Genomic DNA, 18,216 nt, shown 5'->3' on the forward strand with positions numbered 1-18,216 from the left:
CCATGTATATTCCTTCTGTTATATATATTTTTTTAATGTTTCTATTTTTTCTATTTGTTTTAATTATCTTTGCATTGTTGGGAAGGGCCCGTAAGCAAGCATTTCACTGTTAGTCTACACCTGTTGTTTACGAAGCATGGGATAAATACAAATTTGATTTGATTTAGATTTGATTTGGTGAGACTTAATGCCGAAAGTGTTCACCACTAAATAACCTCACCTTCTTTTCCCACGAAGGTTTCCATTATGTTTTAGACTGATTAGACTGATATGTCTTTGTGTGAGTTTGTGAGGGTCCTCACCATACCATGAGGTTCTCTACTGTACCATGAGGTTCTATACTGTACCATGAGGTTCCTTACCATACCATTTCCATCGGAACAGATAGTGATAAATGATTTGAGGGTTGGATGGATGGATAACCAGACACATCCTCACATGTTCCTCACACATTTTTTCTCGTGTTCTTCACGGGAGCTCTCACTGTAGCTCACGTTCTCCACGTGCGCTTCGTGTTTTGTACTGTTCTGACGCTGTGTTCTCCGTGCGCTATGTCTTTCTTCTGTTGGTTCCGCCCGTGCTACCGCAGCTGCTGGATGCCAGGAGAACCAAGGTTTGTCCCTATGTTTGCAACCGCTGCCCCTGGCTGCCGTGTCTGCACAACATAGAGTCACCACCAGAGTGACGTCGTCGTGTGTCTTCGGTGCCCCCAGAGACCTGGCAGTCCTGTTCCTCTGCCCCCCCCACCCCCCCACCCCACACCCCCCTGGGCTGTGTCGGAAATGCACCCTATTCCCAATATAGTGCACTACATTTGACCAGAACTTGTGTGCTCTGGCTAAAAGTAGTACACTAGGCCTATGTTAGGAGTAGGATTGCCATTTTGGACACACTCCTAATTGGACCCCCGTACACACAACAGAAAGGAGTGTGATTGGTTTAGCCTGCACCGTTCCCTAAGCCCTACCCGCGTCCGTCAGACCCTCTCCCTGCTCTTACACACTGCCAAGTAGAATTCTTCTGTGTTCTCCCTTTACTGGGTGTGGCTCTACTATAGGGGTGTGGCTGCTGTGTGACCCTTGTGACCCTATAGTATACTCTAAAATAGGCTGTGTTTTGTTCAATTTCCCCGCCCCCTAAACCTCAACACCCAGGCTACGTTCCAATATACATACTAGTGTACCACTAAGAATGCATGGCCCAATCAGTGTATAGTGGCATGCTAGGGTGGATATTGGAACAGAGCCACATTCTCCTTCTTATTTCTTCCTATAATGGGTGTGTGTTTTTTTTCTCTCAAGTAATGTATTTGTCTCTTTGTATGCACACACATGCATATGCCACAGGAGGTTGGTGGCACCTTAATTGGGGAGGACGGGCTCATAGTAATGGCTGGAAGGGACATAATGGAATGGTATGGAACTCCATGTTTGACACCGTTCCATTGACTTCATTGCAGCCATTACTATGAGCTGTCCTCCTCTCAGCAGCCACCAGTTGCACACGTACACACGCGCGCTCACGCACGCACGCACGCACTCACCTCCCTAACACACAGCATAATGGATGGGCATGGACCCAGAGGTCCACTGAGTCTAGTGCTGTTGGTTGGCTTCCAGCTCTCAGTGGGAACACTGTTTACTGCGCTGTGCACGGATCTCTGCTGCTCTCCACTCAGCAGTACGGACAGCATACACCCTACAATAATGATAGATAATGATCCATAATGCTGCAACAATCATACACGATGACAGCGCAGCAAAGCAGACTTTTGAAAGTGCAAGCTGTTGAACGCAGCCATCCAACTTTGAACACTCGACAGGGATCGTCAAACTGTTATCGAAGGATCACGGTTCTACAAGTTCGTCACATTCCTACTATACAGGGAACAATTGTGCACAATCGGTTTCTCCCAGCAACACAACGATTCAGTCATTCACCGGATGGCTTTGTTTAAATGTGTCTCTCTTAGTATTCCTACCGTCAAAGCTTCAAGGGAGATTCCTACAGATTAGATTGCTGATGCACGGTACTGCACATAGATAACCATTTACAGTACACCTTACTCACCCTGAAAATAGTTACAGAAGATGGAAAGCAATGGGCCGTATAGTCGATCACGAACAGTTTGTAAAAACACTTGCCTTTTATTTAACTTCTTCTCATACTGCCATACTTTGTGTCATTTGCATTTTCTCTATTTGTCTTTCATGCCATAGTGAGGTAAGTCCTCAGATTCCTCTCCAAGTTTGTTTGGCAGGAACTGTATTTCCCCAGAGGATGAATAGATTACGGTGTGTGTTTCTGAGTTTGTGTGTGTTCTTCGTAATACACATCTCCTTTCCGCAGGGCCGCCTTCAAAATGCCCCTCCCCACCCCCTCTCTGTAAGATGTATTGGTGTCTGTGAGTTTGCGTGTGTGTCTGAATATGTCCCTCCATATGTACATATTCAGTGACCCATCCTAGTCTGATCTGTCATTTAATTGAATCCACCCTAGACTACGTGCTGTGACCCTACCGGATTGAGACCCCTTGATGTGTGGGTGTGTGTGTGCGCGCGTGTGTGTGTGTGTGTGTGCGTGCTTGCATGTGCTTTCGTGTGTGTGTGTGTGTGTGCGTGTGTGTGTGCGTGTGTGTGCGCGTATGTGTGTGCGTGTGTGTGTGTGACCCCCCACAGCACCTGCAGCTGACCATCCAGGCCCTACAGGACGAGCTGCGGACCCAAAGGGACCTGAACCACCTACTGCAGCAGGAGAGCGGCGGCCGCTCTGGGGACCACTACACCAACATCGAGCTGACCGAGGAGAACTTTAGACGGCTACAGGCCGAGCATGACCGCCAGGCAAGGAATCTTAATAAATTACTCATGATAAACGAGTGATTAAGTCAATGACTTTGGCGTTAGTTCCAGGTTCTTATAACCAGGGTGTTGGTTGTAGGATTTTGAATTCCCTGATGATTCCCTCTGGGAATTTAGAGAATCTTCCAACCGGGATTTCTGTATCTTCTTCCGTTCTGGACATTTTGGTAGTTCTGTAATTTTAGCTACCGTAATAATGACCCAATTGACACTTCCTTCCTTTAAATTCCTTCAAATTCCTTGCGTTCCGGCAGGCCAAGGAGCTGTTCCTCCTGAGGAAGACCTTGGAGGAGATGGAGCTGCGGATCGAGACCCAGAAGCAGACGCTGGGGGCCAGGGACGAGTCCATCAAGAAGCTGCTGGAAATGCTCCAGAGTAAGGGTCTGCCTGGGGGGCCAGGCAGGGTCAACGAGGAGGAGGAGCAGGAGAGAGCCAGGCGCATTGCTGAGGCCGAGGCTCAACTTGGACACCTGGAGGTCATCTTGGACCAGAAGGAGAAGGAGAACATCCACCTCCGAGAGGTACAAGAGTATATATGTCTGTCCCAAACGGCACCATATTCCCTTTATATTGCATTACTTTTGACCAGGGCTCTGGTCAAAAGTAGTGCACTATGTAGGGCTTATGGTGCTGTTTGGGATGCATATTATGTAGTGCTTACGGTTAGTATATGCCCTTATACTACTGTATAGCTACTGTAACTGTATGGCCACAGCAGACTCAGAGTATATGTAGTGCTATTAAATGGCTACTAAATGTCAAGTCTCAGAAATCCCACACTGCGTCATTTAAATACAATACCGTAATACCGTAATATATGCTATTTCTCGGAGCAGACACTTTTATCTAAAGTGACAAGAGACCACACATGTTGGTATGTGACCCCAGTGGGAATTGAACCCACAACGCTGTGGTTGCTAGTACCGTGCTCTTATGAACTGAGCCACCCACAGGATGACTACAATACCTAACTACAATAGAATACTGCAAAATACAATGCACAATTACAAAACAGGTGGAAGATGTAGGATTGCCATCCCTATGAGCGTGCCACCCTCCTTCAGGCCGTGGATGAGGCATGCAATGATTTCAATCCAGACCTATGTCAGGCTTGGATTCGCCATGCCAAAAGTTTTTCCCCAGGTGCATGAACAATGAGGACCTTTGGCCAAATGCTCAAGACAGGTTTGATGCAAACTAATGCCTGCTAAACATGCTGTTTCTTTCATTTGATTACATTATGAAAGTTGTCTTCAATGAACACACCTTTGATCACACATGGGATAGAAATGATGGATATTTTGCATTCCTTCAATTTGAATGGGTAGTGCAAGTGTGTTGCTTGCTGTTTGGGGTTTTAGGCTGGTTTTCTGTTTAGCATTTTGTGACATCGGCTGATGTGAAAAGGGCTTTATAAATACATTTGACTTGACTTGAATTGATTGCCTAATGTGAAAACAGTGTAATGTACTGCAATTTACAGTACTGTAGCATACTACATTCAAAGGACAATTTTAAAATATGTATCTTTAATATTTTGCTATTGGATTAACTGATTGTTAAAATAATGACATTGAGAACATATCATTATGTTGTTTTTTGGTGATTAAACCAATGTACTCAATACATTTCACAGTAAAATGTTGGACCGATGGTTGTGTGTTAAAAGATGTCTACAAACAAAATGAATGCACAATGAAAAGTTTTGAATGTAAGATTGGCTGTGTTACAAGTGTTACCAGTTTGGAGTTTAGAAAATTCACGAAATACTACCAATGTGATAAAAAAAACTGGAAATAGCCAAAACTATATAGTTACTATATGGCCACAGTAGACCTGGTCTACTTGGCCAGGTAGGCTCTGTAGGCACTGGTCTCACCTGTGTTTGAGGTGTTACTGATACCGCCGAGTCATGTTGATTGTTCGATTCTGGTTTTAAAGCATACGTTTTTTTGGACTTCCAGGCAATTTCCCCAATTTTCTTCTAACCTACAGTGTATGCCCATCAACACTAGAGGGCAATACTGGCCTTCTCTTTGTGTACCTACTGTGCTCTGACTGCAGTGAAAGGAGCAGTGTTCAATCTGTGTACGGTATTATTGCCAGGGGAGAAGTATATGACTGATGTAATGGTAGTGCAAGTAAATGTAACTCATTTCAATGCTGTCGCTCTAGCATTGAGCTAAGTTAAGCCAAGTCATTACCCGTGCATTTGGAGAGATTCAGGGCTCATATTTATAAAGCATCTCAGAGTAGGTGTGCAGATCTAGGATCAGGTTCCTCCTGTCCATGTGATCTTATTGATTGTGATCTAAAAGGCTAAACTGAACCTAGATCAGCACTCCCAATTCTGAGATGGTTCATAAATACAGGCCCATTGCACTAGGTCCTAAAAGAGGCGACATTTGATGCTTGTCTTGTCCATTTCATATCAACTGGTGTTCTCCCAGGAACTGCACAGGAGAAACCAGATGCACCAGGACCCTGGCAAAACCAAAGCCCTCCAGACCATCATAGAGATGAAGGTAAGAACCATTGGGAATTATGGGTAGTGTAGTACACCTGGCTGGCACCATTGCTGAGACCAACCATGTAATCAGATGAAATACGAAAACCTTAAGAGTTCGGAAAAAACAGATTTTGCTTGTATTGAATTAACTTTGAGTCTGTCGATAGCTTTCGGACGCCCAGGCTCATTCAACGACACAAGATTTGGAAGGATGACCTCGTGAGACTAGTCGGTGGATGATGTTGTAATGTTACATCACATGCAAAAGCTATGAAAAATGGATTCAAAGCACTAATTGAGCCACTGTAGAGCCCAAAGGCCCACTGCAGAGCCCATCGGCCCACTGAAGCTGCAGAGCCGTGATATCACTTCTAAATATAAAGCATGCGCTCACAGCCCGACAGCATGCCACTCGCTCACACACCACATCATCAGACGGAGCTGGATTGGTGCTGAGCAAACCCCAGCATCCCCTAGCACGGTCACGTGACTCTCATCTAGCATGGTCACATGACATGCTGGCTCCTGGAGGCTCTGGATTTTCATCCAGAGCAGAGCCCCTCTCCCTTCCATCCTCGGTGGAGGACCTCCCCGCTCCTCTCTGCTCTCTCCTATAGACGTGTTGGTGCTGATGTTAGCATGAGTAATGCTAACCCCCCTCTCTCTACTCTCTCTGTCTCTAGGATCTCTTTCTCTCTCTCGATTTCTTTCTCTCCTTATCTCACTCTGTCTTTCAATCTCTCTCCCTCCCTCCCTCCCTCACCCACCAGGGAGAGCACATTCTGCCTGCTGCTACCATGGAAACAGGTGTGGTTGTTTACGACAGCGAGGCCAGTGGCACAGGGAGGAGAGAGAGAAAGGGATTCAGATAGAAAGAGAGAGAGAGATAGAGAGAGAGTGTTCATGAGAGCGTCACATCCTCTGCTTGATCAGCTTGATCTGCCGTAGCAGTGAAATCATTTGGATGGCATAGCATCTCTCTGACCCATTAAGCTACGGTATGTTGTCGTCTACACTATGTCGTCTCCACTGTATACTATGCTATGTTCTCTCCGGTGGTTAGTTAGCGTCTTGCTACAAGTCATAGAATAGCGATGCATTGACGAAGCACATGGCCATGATAACAGCGTTCACACACTCACGTTAACCCCTTAGATCCAGGACCATCTGTTGTTAACTGTCAGTCGTCCTAGGGAGAGCCTCGCATACAGAGCTGGATTTCCTAGTTTTCCACTGCCTGCTGGATGACCCTGCTAAAGCTCGAGCCACAGAACCACAAGTTCACAAGTTCAGAACCAGTCAAAGGTGTAGATAGAGAGAAAGAAGGAGGAGAGACAGAAAGGAGAGAGAGGGAGTGAAACGAGGTTCTTGCTCGTTGCTCTGCAGGTGAAGTGCATGTGAGATGGACCATGGCTAATCTTAAAGACGTTGTATTATTTATTTAAAAACTCTGCAAAGCCAAAGCTCCACTCGGAGGTGCAGTCGCAGTCCACTGACTGGCTCCTGCATTGATGTGCGAGCGACTACAGAGCAGCACGGCTCCTATTCCTCTTCCTGCTTCTGCTTCTTCTCCAGACGTTTCTCTCTGGGCTGGTCCCTCTCAAAAGGGCTGGCTGTGATGTGTGCCGCTCAGTATTTCCAAATGGTGATTAATCCACCGAGAGGCTGGCTGTGAGGGAGCTAGAGCTGCTGCAGCCGTTGAAGGAGGAGGCTTTTGATTTTACCCCAAGATACTGCAGAGGCTCTCCTCCGTACTACCTCAAAGAGCTCTTCCTTTCTCCCTCTTCCATCTGTCTCTCTCTCTAGCCATCTTCTCTCTTTCACTCTTTCTTTCACTGTCTTTCGCTCTCTCTTCTCTCTCTCCCTCTCTTTCAGGTGTTTTGTGTTTTGTTCACTGGTCAAGCTTTGGAAATGTTCTAGTACTGAATTATAAGTGTGGCTCAGCAACAGTGCAGCACAGCTGGTGTGGGTTGTGCAGGACACCAAGATAGCGTCTTAACAGCTGGTGCGTGTGGGTTGTGCAGGACACCAAGATGGCATCTTAACAGCTGGTGCGTGTGTGTTGTGCAGGACACCAAGATAGCATCTTAACAGCTGGTGCGTGTGTGTTGTGCAGGACACCAAGATGGCATCTTAACAGCTGGTGCGTGTGTGTTGTGCAGGACACCAAGATGGCATCTTAACAGCTGGTGCGTGTGTGTTGTGCAGGACACCAAGATGGCATCTTAACAGCTGGTGCGTGTGTGTTGTGCAGGACACCAAGATGGCGTCTTAACAGCTGGTGCGTGTGTGTTGTGCAGGACACCAAGATGGCATCTTAACAGCTGGTGCGTGTGTGTTGTGCAGGACACCAAGATAGCATCTCTGGAGCGCAACATCAGGGACCTGGAGGATGAGATCCAGATACTGAAGGCTAACGGCTTGCTGAACACCGAGGACAGAGAGGAGGAGATCAAACAGATGGAGGTCTACAAGAACCACTCAAAGTTCATGAAGACCAAGGTACACACACACATACATGAAAACACAGACACACTATATGCACAGGAAAACATGCAGACACGCACGCACACACACACACACACACACACGCATACACTACTGTAGTAGTCTATAATGTGGCAAACACAATCACTCACACAATCTAGGGTTTGCTGTGCACGTTCAAAGTGAACAGAACAGATTAGAGCTGTCTGTCTGGCTGACAGTAAATGAGCTAGCTTTAGCATTACATTAACTGGTTTCATCAGGGAAGTGCTTCGCTGGCAGCTATACCTGACTGGGAGATGCTTACGTGTTGTTTTGTGACTGTACACTTAGCAGAGAGAGCCGAGGAAGACCATAAACAAAACCATTCCTGTGTTGGTAAAATGGATATTTTTTTGTCCTCCGTAGCCTCGTCAATATGTTCGTATCCATCTAGCGTGATTGATTGTAAAGCATTACCATTGGATCCCACTGTCAGAAACTCTGGTTACATTTCATTTCCTCATCAACCGTTGCACATCTTATCCAGTCGGTCCAGCTTTGAATTGCTCAGTCATATTATACAGTCCGTCACCAGTCGTCTTATGGTCAGGATCCCAGCCTCGCTCCCAGCCTCCATGCCTCTCTGGAGCATTGTGTCTGTGTGTTTACATCCATGTGAGGATAAAACCAGCGGGAGTTTTGTTGTTTTATTTTTAGAAAATTATTCATCAATCATAGATAGGGTCTGATGTATAATACATGAATAATGCAGGGAGCCAGATGCATCTTTAATGAGAGGAGAGCCTGGCTACAATGAACACAGTGGATAAAGGTTTACTTTACCCACTGTCCCTCTGTTATGGTGAGAGGCGTTTCTACCAAGTGTCCACCGCATAAAGTTCACCCGTGCACAGATGCCTGATACAAATGCGCAGGTACAAAGGCACAAACACACCTGCCAGGATTTAATTTCTTCAGATGCCCATTAGCTGACGCCAATGGCGACAGCTAGTCCTACTGGGGTCCGACACGTAACGAAAAAGACATTGCAGACAAAAAGACATGAACATGTAATGTGTGTGTGCATCTATCAGTTACACATACATGTCAGTACATACACACAACAAGCAGGTCACATGGGTTGGAGAGGGGTTGTGCCATGAGGTGTTGCGTTATTTGTTTTTTAAACCAGGTCTGCTGTTCAATTGCGCTATATGAGCAGGAAGGGAGTTCCATGCACTCACGATCCTACTTTTTACCTGCCAACCTCATACGAGAGTTAGTTGTGACAAAACCTGTGTGTGTGTGCGTGCATTCGCGTGCGTCTCTCTCCCCCCCCTCGACAGATCGACCAGCTGAAGCAGGAGCTGTCTAAGAAGGAGTCTGAGCTGCTGGCCCTGCAGACCAAGCTGGAGACCCTGAACAACCAGAACTCGGACTGCAAACAGCACATAGAGGTGCTCAAAGAGTCCCTCACTGCCAAGGAGCAGCGCGCCGCCATTCTGCAGACAGAGGTGGCTACAGCACACACACACACACACACACACACACACACACACACACACACACACACACACACACACACACACACACACACACACACACACACACACACACACACACACACACACACACACACACACACATATGCATATATGAACACACCCGTGCACACACATAAGCACACACACACATTCCTGCACACACGCATATGAACACACGCACGTGCATGCGTACAAAACGCATGCACAAAATGTCCATGTATGTTTGTCCTTGTACACTGTTTTTTTACACATTTAAGGAAACACTGTGTCACCGTCTCCCTGTATTCTGCTGCATACACTTACATACCCCCTCCCCTCTTGCTTTCTACCCTTTAGTTGAGCATGAAGCTTGTATTGCAAATGCCAAGTATCTCAGAGAGAACTCTAGTTCTTCAATTTGACAATAATAATAAGTTGAACTTTGAACTGTGCCCTTCAGGGTTTATGCCGGGTCACTGGAAAAGCACTTTGGGTCAACTGCTGATGTAAAAAGGGCTTTATAAAACACATTTGATGGAATTTCACCTCCGAACTGTGACATTTGAACTATGGCCGCTCCCCTCCCAGGTGGACGCCCTGCGTCTGCGTCTGGAGGAGAAGGAGTCCTTCCTGAACAAGAAGACCAAGCAGCTGCAGGACCTGACGGAGGAGAAGGGCACGCTGGCCGGAGAGATCCGTGACATGAAGGACATGCTGGAGGTCAAGGAGAGGAAGATCAACGTCCTGCAGAAGAAGGTTAGGGGTCAAGGGTTAAGGGTCAGGGGTTAAGGGGTTAAGTGTCAAGGGTGTATTTAGGTAGAAAGTAGTTAAGGGTAGCCTGGGCATGGTCACAAGTTTGTTTAATAAATTGATTTTTTAAAAAGCATCTCTGACGAACACTGTGTTCTCCTACCGTTGCTTACAGAGCTATAGATGGGACAGCCTAGCTCTGCTGTTCCACGCTAAAAGCTTTTAGGCATAACATGTTTGGTAGTAAAAATACTGGTAACGGATGCTGACTCGGGGGCCTCAGCGACTCGCCTAAGAGCAAATCTGAGGGAAGCACTGAGAGCTTGCTGTGTGTGGTTATAGGTTAGGTTAGGTATAGTAACACACACACACACACACACACACACACACACACACACACACACACACACACACACACACACACACACACACACACACACACACACACACACACACACACACACACACACACACACAGACACACACACACACATACTTTCTCTAGTGTGTGCTACAAATATACAGTGTGTTACTCTCTCACCCTGACCTCCTCACTTTCTCCCTCTCTCTCCCTCTCTCTCTCCCTCTCTCTCTCTCTCTCTCTCTCTCTCTCTCTCTCTCTTTCTCTCCCTCTCTTTCTCTCTCTCACACACTCACTCTCTCTTTCTCTCCCCTCTCTCTCTCTCTCTCTCACACACTCTCTCTTTCTCTCTCCATCTCTCTCTCTCGTCACTTTATATTTCTCTCCGTCTCTTCTTCTGATGTTTCTCTACTCTGTCAGTGCACTGTGTCTCTCTTTGTCTCTTCTTCTGATGTTTCTCTACTCTGTCAGTGCACTGTGTCTCTCCCCGTCTCTTCTTCTGATGTTTCTCTACTCTGTCAGTGCACTGTGTCTCTCCCCGTCTCTTCTTCTGATGTTTCTCTACTCTGTCAGTGCACTGTGTCTCTCCCCGTCTCTTCTTCTGATGTTTCTCTACTCTGTCAGTGCACTGTGTCTCTCCCCGTCTCTTCTTCTGATGTTTCTCTACTCTGTCAGTGCACTGTGTCTCTCCCCGTCTCTTCTTCTGATGTTTCTCTACTCTGTCAGTGCACTGTGTCTCTCCCCGTCTCTTCTTCTGATGTTTCTCTACTCTGTCAGTGCACTGTGTCTCTCCCCGTCTCTTCTTCTGATGTTTCTCTACTCTGTCAGTGCACTGTGTCTCTCCCCGTCTCTTCTTCTGATGTTTCTCTACTCTGTCAGTGCACTGTGTCTCTCTTTGTCTCTTTGTATTTTTGATCTTTCTTTCTCAGATATCCCTCTTTCTCTTTCTTTATCTCTGGCTAGACTATCTTGTTTTATTTCTTAATATCTTTGAGAGACATCGAACTATCTATCTGCTTGTCTTGCCCACCAACAATGAGCTCATAACCTTCTACCATATGTTTCTCTGTAACTTTTATAGTCCCACGTGAAAACAGACACTACATATAGCCATTAACGTCGAAACACACTACTGTCTCCTCTCCTCCCCTTTCCTTGCTTCTCTCGCTCTTCCCCTCTCGTTCTCCCTCAAATACCAGACAATCTAAAAAAGCTTTAACTAGATGAGATCAGAATGTATTTGATGTATTTTGCTAAAATAATAAAGGCTTCCTCTTCCAGGCTTCCCTTTAAGTAGACACAACTACCCTGCAAACATCACACACACTAACTCCTAACTCACACTCCTAGCTTTTAATGCAGTTTCTCTATCTACAGTTCTTTTGACCTCATGCTAATTCCCTCCCACCCTCCGCTACCCCAGATTGAGAATCTGCAGGAGCAGCTGCGTGATAAGGACAAGCAGTTGGGAAACCTGAAGGACAGGGTGAAGTCCCTACAGACTGACTCCAGTAACACTGACACGGCCCTGGCCACCCTGGAGGAGGCACTCTCTGAAAAGGTACAGAAAGACTCAGAGCTTTACACCCGGAGGACTTAGAACCAAAACCCAAACAATGAACTTTGAACTAATGTCCATGTGTGTGTGTCTCTAAGGAGCGCATTATAGAGAGACTGAAGGAGCAGAGAGCGAGGGAGGACAACGAGAGGATGGACGAAGTGGAGTCTTATAAGAAGGAGAACAAGGACCTCAAGGAGAAGGTCAACACCCTGCAGCTGGAATTAACAGAGAAGGAGGTCAGTGTAAAATAAGATAATTGATTTTATTATCCCCACGGGGTACATTTTTGTTGCGGCTCTGAGCGTGCATAAAAACACAAAGACATTTCAAATACATGGGATGCTGTTCTCTCTGGAAGTATGACCCAGTTTGGCCTGTTCTGTTATTTTTCTACTGTGCTGTGCCTCCTGGTCTGGTACTGACTGTCCTCGCTGTTCCTGTTTGTCCCCATGTAGTCCAGTCTCATTGACTTAAAGGAGCACGCCTCATCCCTGGCCTCCTCCAGCCTGAAGAAAGAATCCAAGCTCAAGTCTCTGGAGATGGCCATCGAGCAGAAGAAAGAGGAGTGTAGTAAGTTGGAGACACAGTTACAGAAGGTAGGTCTCCTAACACTTCATCATTTAAAAGTGTTAATGGAAGTGGCTGGGATTCAAAGATGCACTGTAAATAATTACTCTTTGGGTCAACCTAAAAAGTACAAAAAACAACTGATTGCAAGTAAATGACATTTGTTGAAACCAAATGTATGATTCAATAGCAATTGTTAGATTTGATCATTAAACAAACCTATATTTCAAGTTGAGAACTATTTCTTTCAACACTCAAATTACTTTCCCTCTTTGGTTAAACTTAATAAATAACATAAATAGAAATGAATATACATTGCATTTGGAAAGTATTCAGGCCCCTTGACCTTTTCCACATTTCGTTATGTTACGGCCTTATTCGAAAATGGATTAAAATGTTTTTCCCCCCTTATCAATCTACACTATACAACGACCCTAAGCACACAGCCAAGAATGGCAGAAACTCCCTAAATACAGGTGTGCCAAGCTTGTAGCATCATACCCAAGAAGACGCAAGGCTGTAATCACTGCCAAAAGTTATTCAACAAAGTACTGAGTAAAGGGTCTGAATACTTAAGTAAATGTGATATTTCTGTTTTTATTTGTAATAAATTTGCAAAGATTTCTAAAAACCTGTTTTTGCTTTGTCATTATGGGGTATACTAGGTGAACCTTTGCCCCAGTCTGAGGTCCTGTAGCAGGATTTCAAAAAAAGGATCTCTCTGTACTTTGCTTCGTTCATCTTTCCCTCGATCCTGACTAGTCTCCCAGTAGGTGCCGCTGAAAAACATTCCCACAGCATGATGCTGCCACCACCATGCGTCACCGTAGGGATGATGCCAGGTTTCCTCTGTTTTTGTACCCTTCCCCAGATCTGTGCCTCGACACAATCCTTCAACCTCATAGCTTGGTTTTTGTTCTGACATGCACTGTCAACTGTGGGACCTTATATAGACAGGTGTGTGCCTTTCCAAATCATATCCAATCAATTGAGTTTACCACAGGTGGACTCCAATCAAGTTCTAAAAACATCTCAAGGATGATCAATAGAAACAGGGTGCACCTGAGCTCAATTTTGAGTCTCATTGAATACTTATGTAAATAAGGTATTTAAAAACATTTATATATATACAGTGGGCTCCAAAATTACTGGCACCCCTGAATGGCAATCCACAAACAATGCTTAAACAAATATAAACAATATAATTATAGAGATAAACTCAAAATACCAACATGTGAGAACTTTATTAATGTTTCAATGGAACCAACCAAAATCATTTTTTATTTAATTAAAAATCAATGTCTTCCAAATCAAGGTTTCACAATTAGTGGCACCCTTAAAGATTATTGTAAATAACATCTACCAAAATTAAACCACAAATTAAATTCCAGTTATTTAAGTTTATCTAAGTCTTAAGTAACTATATTGAGACATTACATCACTTCCTGTTTCACTAGGGTATAAAAATTTGGTAACACACATGCAATATCTTTTTATATATATATTTTTTTGCAAATATATATATATATATATATTGCAAAAAATGTCAAAAACCTGTTTTCGCTTTGTCATTATGGGGTATTGTGTGTAGAATGATGAGCCTTTAAAAAAAAAGTTTTTCAATAAGCCTGTAACGTACCAAAATGTGGAAAAAGTCAAGCGGTCTGAATACTTTCTGAATGCACTGTATATACAACCCATTTTTATCATGTTGTACCAAGTAGATTTGTCACATTGGAATTACCTATCCAAATGTCTTAAATTGTGTTACAAGCAATTAAATCAATTTCCTGTTCATCAAGATATTAAGTTGGTTCCATAGCATGAAACAACGACTCCAAACACTTTCTTTTCATAAGATTTTCACATTACAACCAAATAGTGACCATCTCATCAATAAGAAACCTTTCCAGGTTCTTTAGTATCACAGTACTTATGCAGATATTGTTTAAGATTCAGTGCTGGCAGTGAACATTCAATCATACAAAATAAAAAAAACGGAACACATTACATGTAATGACATTCACTGCACGCCCACAACTCTTCTGATAGATTGCCGCCTCTATATTGCACCCACCGCAATGCAATGCGAATGCGCATGAGGTGTTGAAAGCAATTTAGAAGCTTTCATTCAATTAAATAAATCCCAGTGATCTGTCAAATTCATTATTTGATTTCAAATTGAGGTGGTGTCACTACAGACACTACAGACCCGGGTGTGTCGCAGCCGGCCGCGATCGGGAGACCCATGAGCTTGGCGGTCCGGGCGCATGCACGCTGACTTCGGTCGCCAATTGTAAGGTGTTTCCTCTGACACATTGGTGCGGCTGGCTTCCAGGTTAAGCGATCAGTGTGTCAAGAATCAGTGTGGCTTGGCAGGGTCGTGTTTCGGAGGATGCATGGCACTCGACCTTCACCTCTCCCGAGTCCGTACGAGAGTTGCAGCGATGGGACAAGACTGTAACTACCAATTGTGGAGAAAAATGGGTAAAAAGTACAAAAATAACGAACCAAAGTGACATTTTGGACCATACCAATCAGAAAAAGCACTTCAGATGAACAGCAGTGCTGTCCCACTTTTTACAGTGTGCAGCACAGGACGTTGGTGGCACCTTAATTTAGGAGTTCGAGCTCATAGTAATGGCTGGAGCGAAATTAGTGGAACGGTATCAAATACACCATTTGATAACATTCCATTCGCTCCATTCCAGCCATTATTATGAGCTGTTCTCTCCTCAGCAGCCTCCAGTGGTGTACATTATTCTCGTTCTGATGTTTATTATGTATACTAGCGATGACAACCTGAACAACTCATTTGGGACGGCCTCAATGTTCTCTTTTAATTTACCATGCATCAAGTCCAGCTGGCAGGCGTAGTCACATTAAAGGTAATGTTCAGTATTGCACAGTTGCCCCTATCACTTCCATTCTATTTTTTTTTCGGCTAGCTGTGGCCAAGTTAGTGTAAGTTTGTAGTGGCTTTTTAACCTCTATGGGCTAGGTGGGACGCTAGCGTGCCACCCGTGGTGCACTCCATCAACAGCAGGTGCATTTCAAGAGCGGCAAATTTGAATCCAAATAAATGTCAAAATTCAAATTTTTCAAAAATACAACTATTTTACACCATTTGAAAGATAAACATCTCCTTAATCTAACCACGTTTTACGATTTCAAAAAGGTTTTACGGCGAAAGCATAAATTTAGAGTATGTTAGGACAGTACATTTACAAGAGTTGTGTGTAATGTTTTGTCAAGTCAAAGACAGGGTCACCAAAACCATAAAACCAGCTAAAATGATGCACTAACCTTTTACAATCTCCATCAGATGACACTCCTAGGACATTATGTTAGACAATGCATGCATTTTTAGTTCTATCAAGTTCATATTTATATCCCAAAACAGCGTTTTACTATGGCATTGATGTTGAGGAAATCGTTTCCCTCCAATAACCGGCAGTCAAGTCAGCGTCACAAATTAAATAATTAAAATTAGAAAACATTGGTAAAATATTATATTGTCATTTAAAGAATTATAGATTTACATCTCTTGAACGCAATCAACTTGCCAGATTTAAAAATAACCTTACTGGGAAATCACACTTTGCAATAATCTGAGCACTGCGCCCAGAAAAATACGCGTTGCGATACAGACTAGACGTCATGTTGGGGAGATCTAAAATCGAAAATACTATGTAAATAATCCATTACCTTTGATTCTCTTCATCAGATGTCACTTCCAGGTATCACAGGTCCATAACGAATGTAGTTTTGTTCAAAAAAGCTCATCATTTATGTCCAAAAATCTCCGTCTTGTTAGCACATGATCTAAGCCAGCCGGACTTCTCGTCATGAACGAGGGGAAAAAATATATTTCCGTTCGTTCAAACATGTCAAACGTTGTATAGCATAAATCATTAGGGCCTTTTTTAACCAGAACATGAATAATATTCAAGGTGGACGAATGCATACTCTTTTATAACGTATTGGAACGAGGGTACCCAACATGAACTCGCGCGCCAGGTGTCTAATGGGACATCATCGTTCCATGGCTCTTGTTCGGTCAGATCTCCCTCCAGAAGACTCAAAACACTTTGTAAAGGCTGGTGACATCTAGTGGAAGCAATAGGAAGTGCCAAAATATTCCTCAGCCCCTGTGTTTTTCAATGGGATAGGTTTAAAGTCAATACAACACATCAGGTATCCACTTCCTGTCAGAAAATGTCTCAGGGTTTTGCCTGCCAAATGAGTTCTGTTATACTCACAGACACCATTCAAACAGTTTTAGAAACTTTAGAGTGTTTTCTATCCATATATAATAAGTATATGCATATTCTAGTTACTGGGTAGGATTAGTAACCAGATTAAATCGGGTACATTTTTTTTATCCAGACGTGCAAATGCTGCCCCCTAGCCCTAACAACCGAACCATGGATTACAGATTCTCCTGGCCCATAGACGACTTTCAGTATTAGGAACCATCTAACATTAAGTTGGAAAATACTTAATTCCCCCTTTAAATCACTTATTATTCAAGCTATATCCAATTATGGAAAAATTGCTTCACTAATCTTAATTGCTACTGTATAATACAGCAACATCCTCAATTCAAGATCATTTTGGTTTAAATCTGGTTATATGTGCTATCCCTGCTGGTTATTGGACTTGAGTGTGGTAAAAGCTGCCATGTTTTATCTGTCATGGAGGATAACTCCGAAGCATTCTCTACTAATAAGCATGTCTGATATATACCCCAGTCCCTGTCAACACACACCCTTTTAACAGTGCTGCTGCTACTATAAGCACACACATACACAACGCTGCAGCAACATTGTGAAAATGTCCAATCCCTCATTTGAAAATGCTGCTTGTTAAAACCCTCTCATCAGCGACAACAAACACCTGTTCATATAAATTCCTATAGTGACAGAATGTGATAACTGGATCAGAGTTAATAACATTCAGATAAGGTTCCTACAACACCGTAGAACCGCTGAGATGGGGAGCAAAGATGTCCATCAGATCTCCCCCGTGTGTCTCTCTGTCCCATAACCACCCATACTGTGTCCTCCTCCTCCCTCTGTTCCTCTCCAGTGGTCCTGGCTGTCTCAACCATAGAAATAGAATTACTAGAACGGGAATCCCCTTTCAAGTCAATGTTCCACGATGGGTGGTCCGGCGGCCATATTGTGTGTAATTCTGTTTCTATGGTCTCAACATACTGTTCAACATATACAGTAAACGTGTTCTCTGTATTGATACTGCTTTAACATGTAACATTTAACATGTAACATGTCTGTTCTTAGCTTGGTCCAGGAGCAGTTTGTGCTGTCTCGCCAACTCCCTTGGTCATTGTCTGTTTGGAATGACATTGACCATATAGGATTTTACGAGAGAGCACAAACAGATCTGGCACCAGGCTAGTCTGTTCTACCCTGATCCTGCTGTTTCCACTCTCCTCTGGCTAATGGAGCTACATGCTAACGCTATCTTCCCCCGGGTCTCCCCCCTCCCCCTCCCACCTCGTTTCCCCCGTCTCCCCCCTTCACCACTTTCCTTTGCAATGTAGCAAGCAGAGCAGCTGTTCAGTCAGATGAACAACCCTGTAAGTCCTTCTC

The 18,216-nt window shown here is 44.1% G+C and overlaps 1 protein-coding gene across 1 annotated transcript in view; it reads left to right on the plus strand.

Annotated features, from left to right (window-relative positions):
* The window catches only part of LOC106565300 (ERC protein 2), an 82,624-nt gene that overhangs the window by 38,940 nt on the left and 25,468 nt on the right, over positions 1-18,216 (plus strand). The window contains exons 3-12 of the mRNA XM_082959064.1: positions 2,679-2,843; positions 3,116-3,382; positions 5,312-5,386; positions 7,717-7,872; positions 9,186-9,353; positions 9,951-10,118; positions 11,897-12,034; positions 12,130-12,270; positions 12,490-12,630; positions 18,168-18,203. Of these exons, the coding sequence (XP_082815190.1) occupies positions 2,679-2,843; positions 3,116-3,382; positions 5,312-5,386; positions 7,717-7,872; positions 9,186-9,353; positions 9,951-10,118; positions 11,897-12,034; positions 12,130-12,270; positions 12,490-12,630; positions 18,168-18,203 (1,455 nt within the window). The remainder of the gene's footprint in view (positions 1-2,678; positions 2,844-3,115; positions 3,383-5,311; positions 5,387-7,716; positions 7,873-9,185; positions 9,354-9,950; positions 10,119-11,896; positions 12,035-12,129; positions 12,271-12,489; positions 12,631-18,167; positions 18,204-18,216) is intronic.

Source organism: Salmo salar, chromosome 12, assembly GCF_965601325.2.
Source record: "Salmo salar chromosome 12, fSalSal1, whole genome shotgun sequence".
In the NCBI taxonomy this organism is placed as follows: Eukaryota; Metazoa; Chordata; class Actinopteri; order Salmoniformes; family Salmonidae; genus Salmo; species Salmo salar.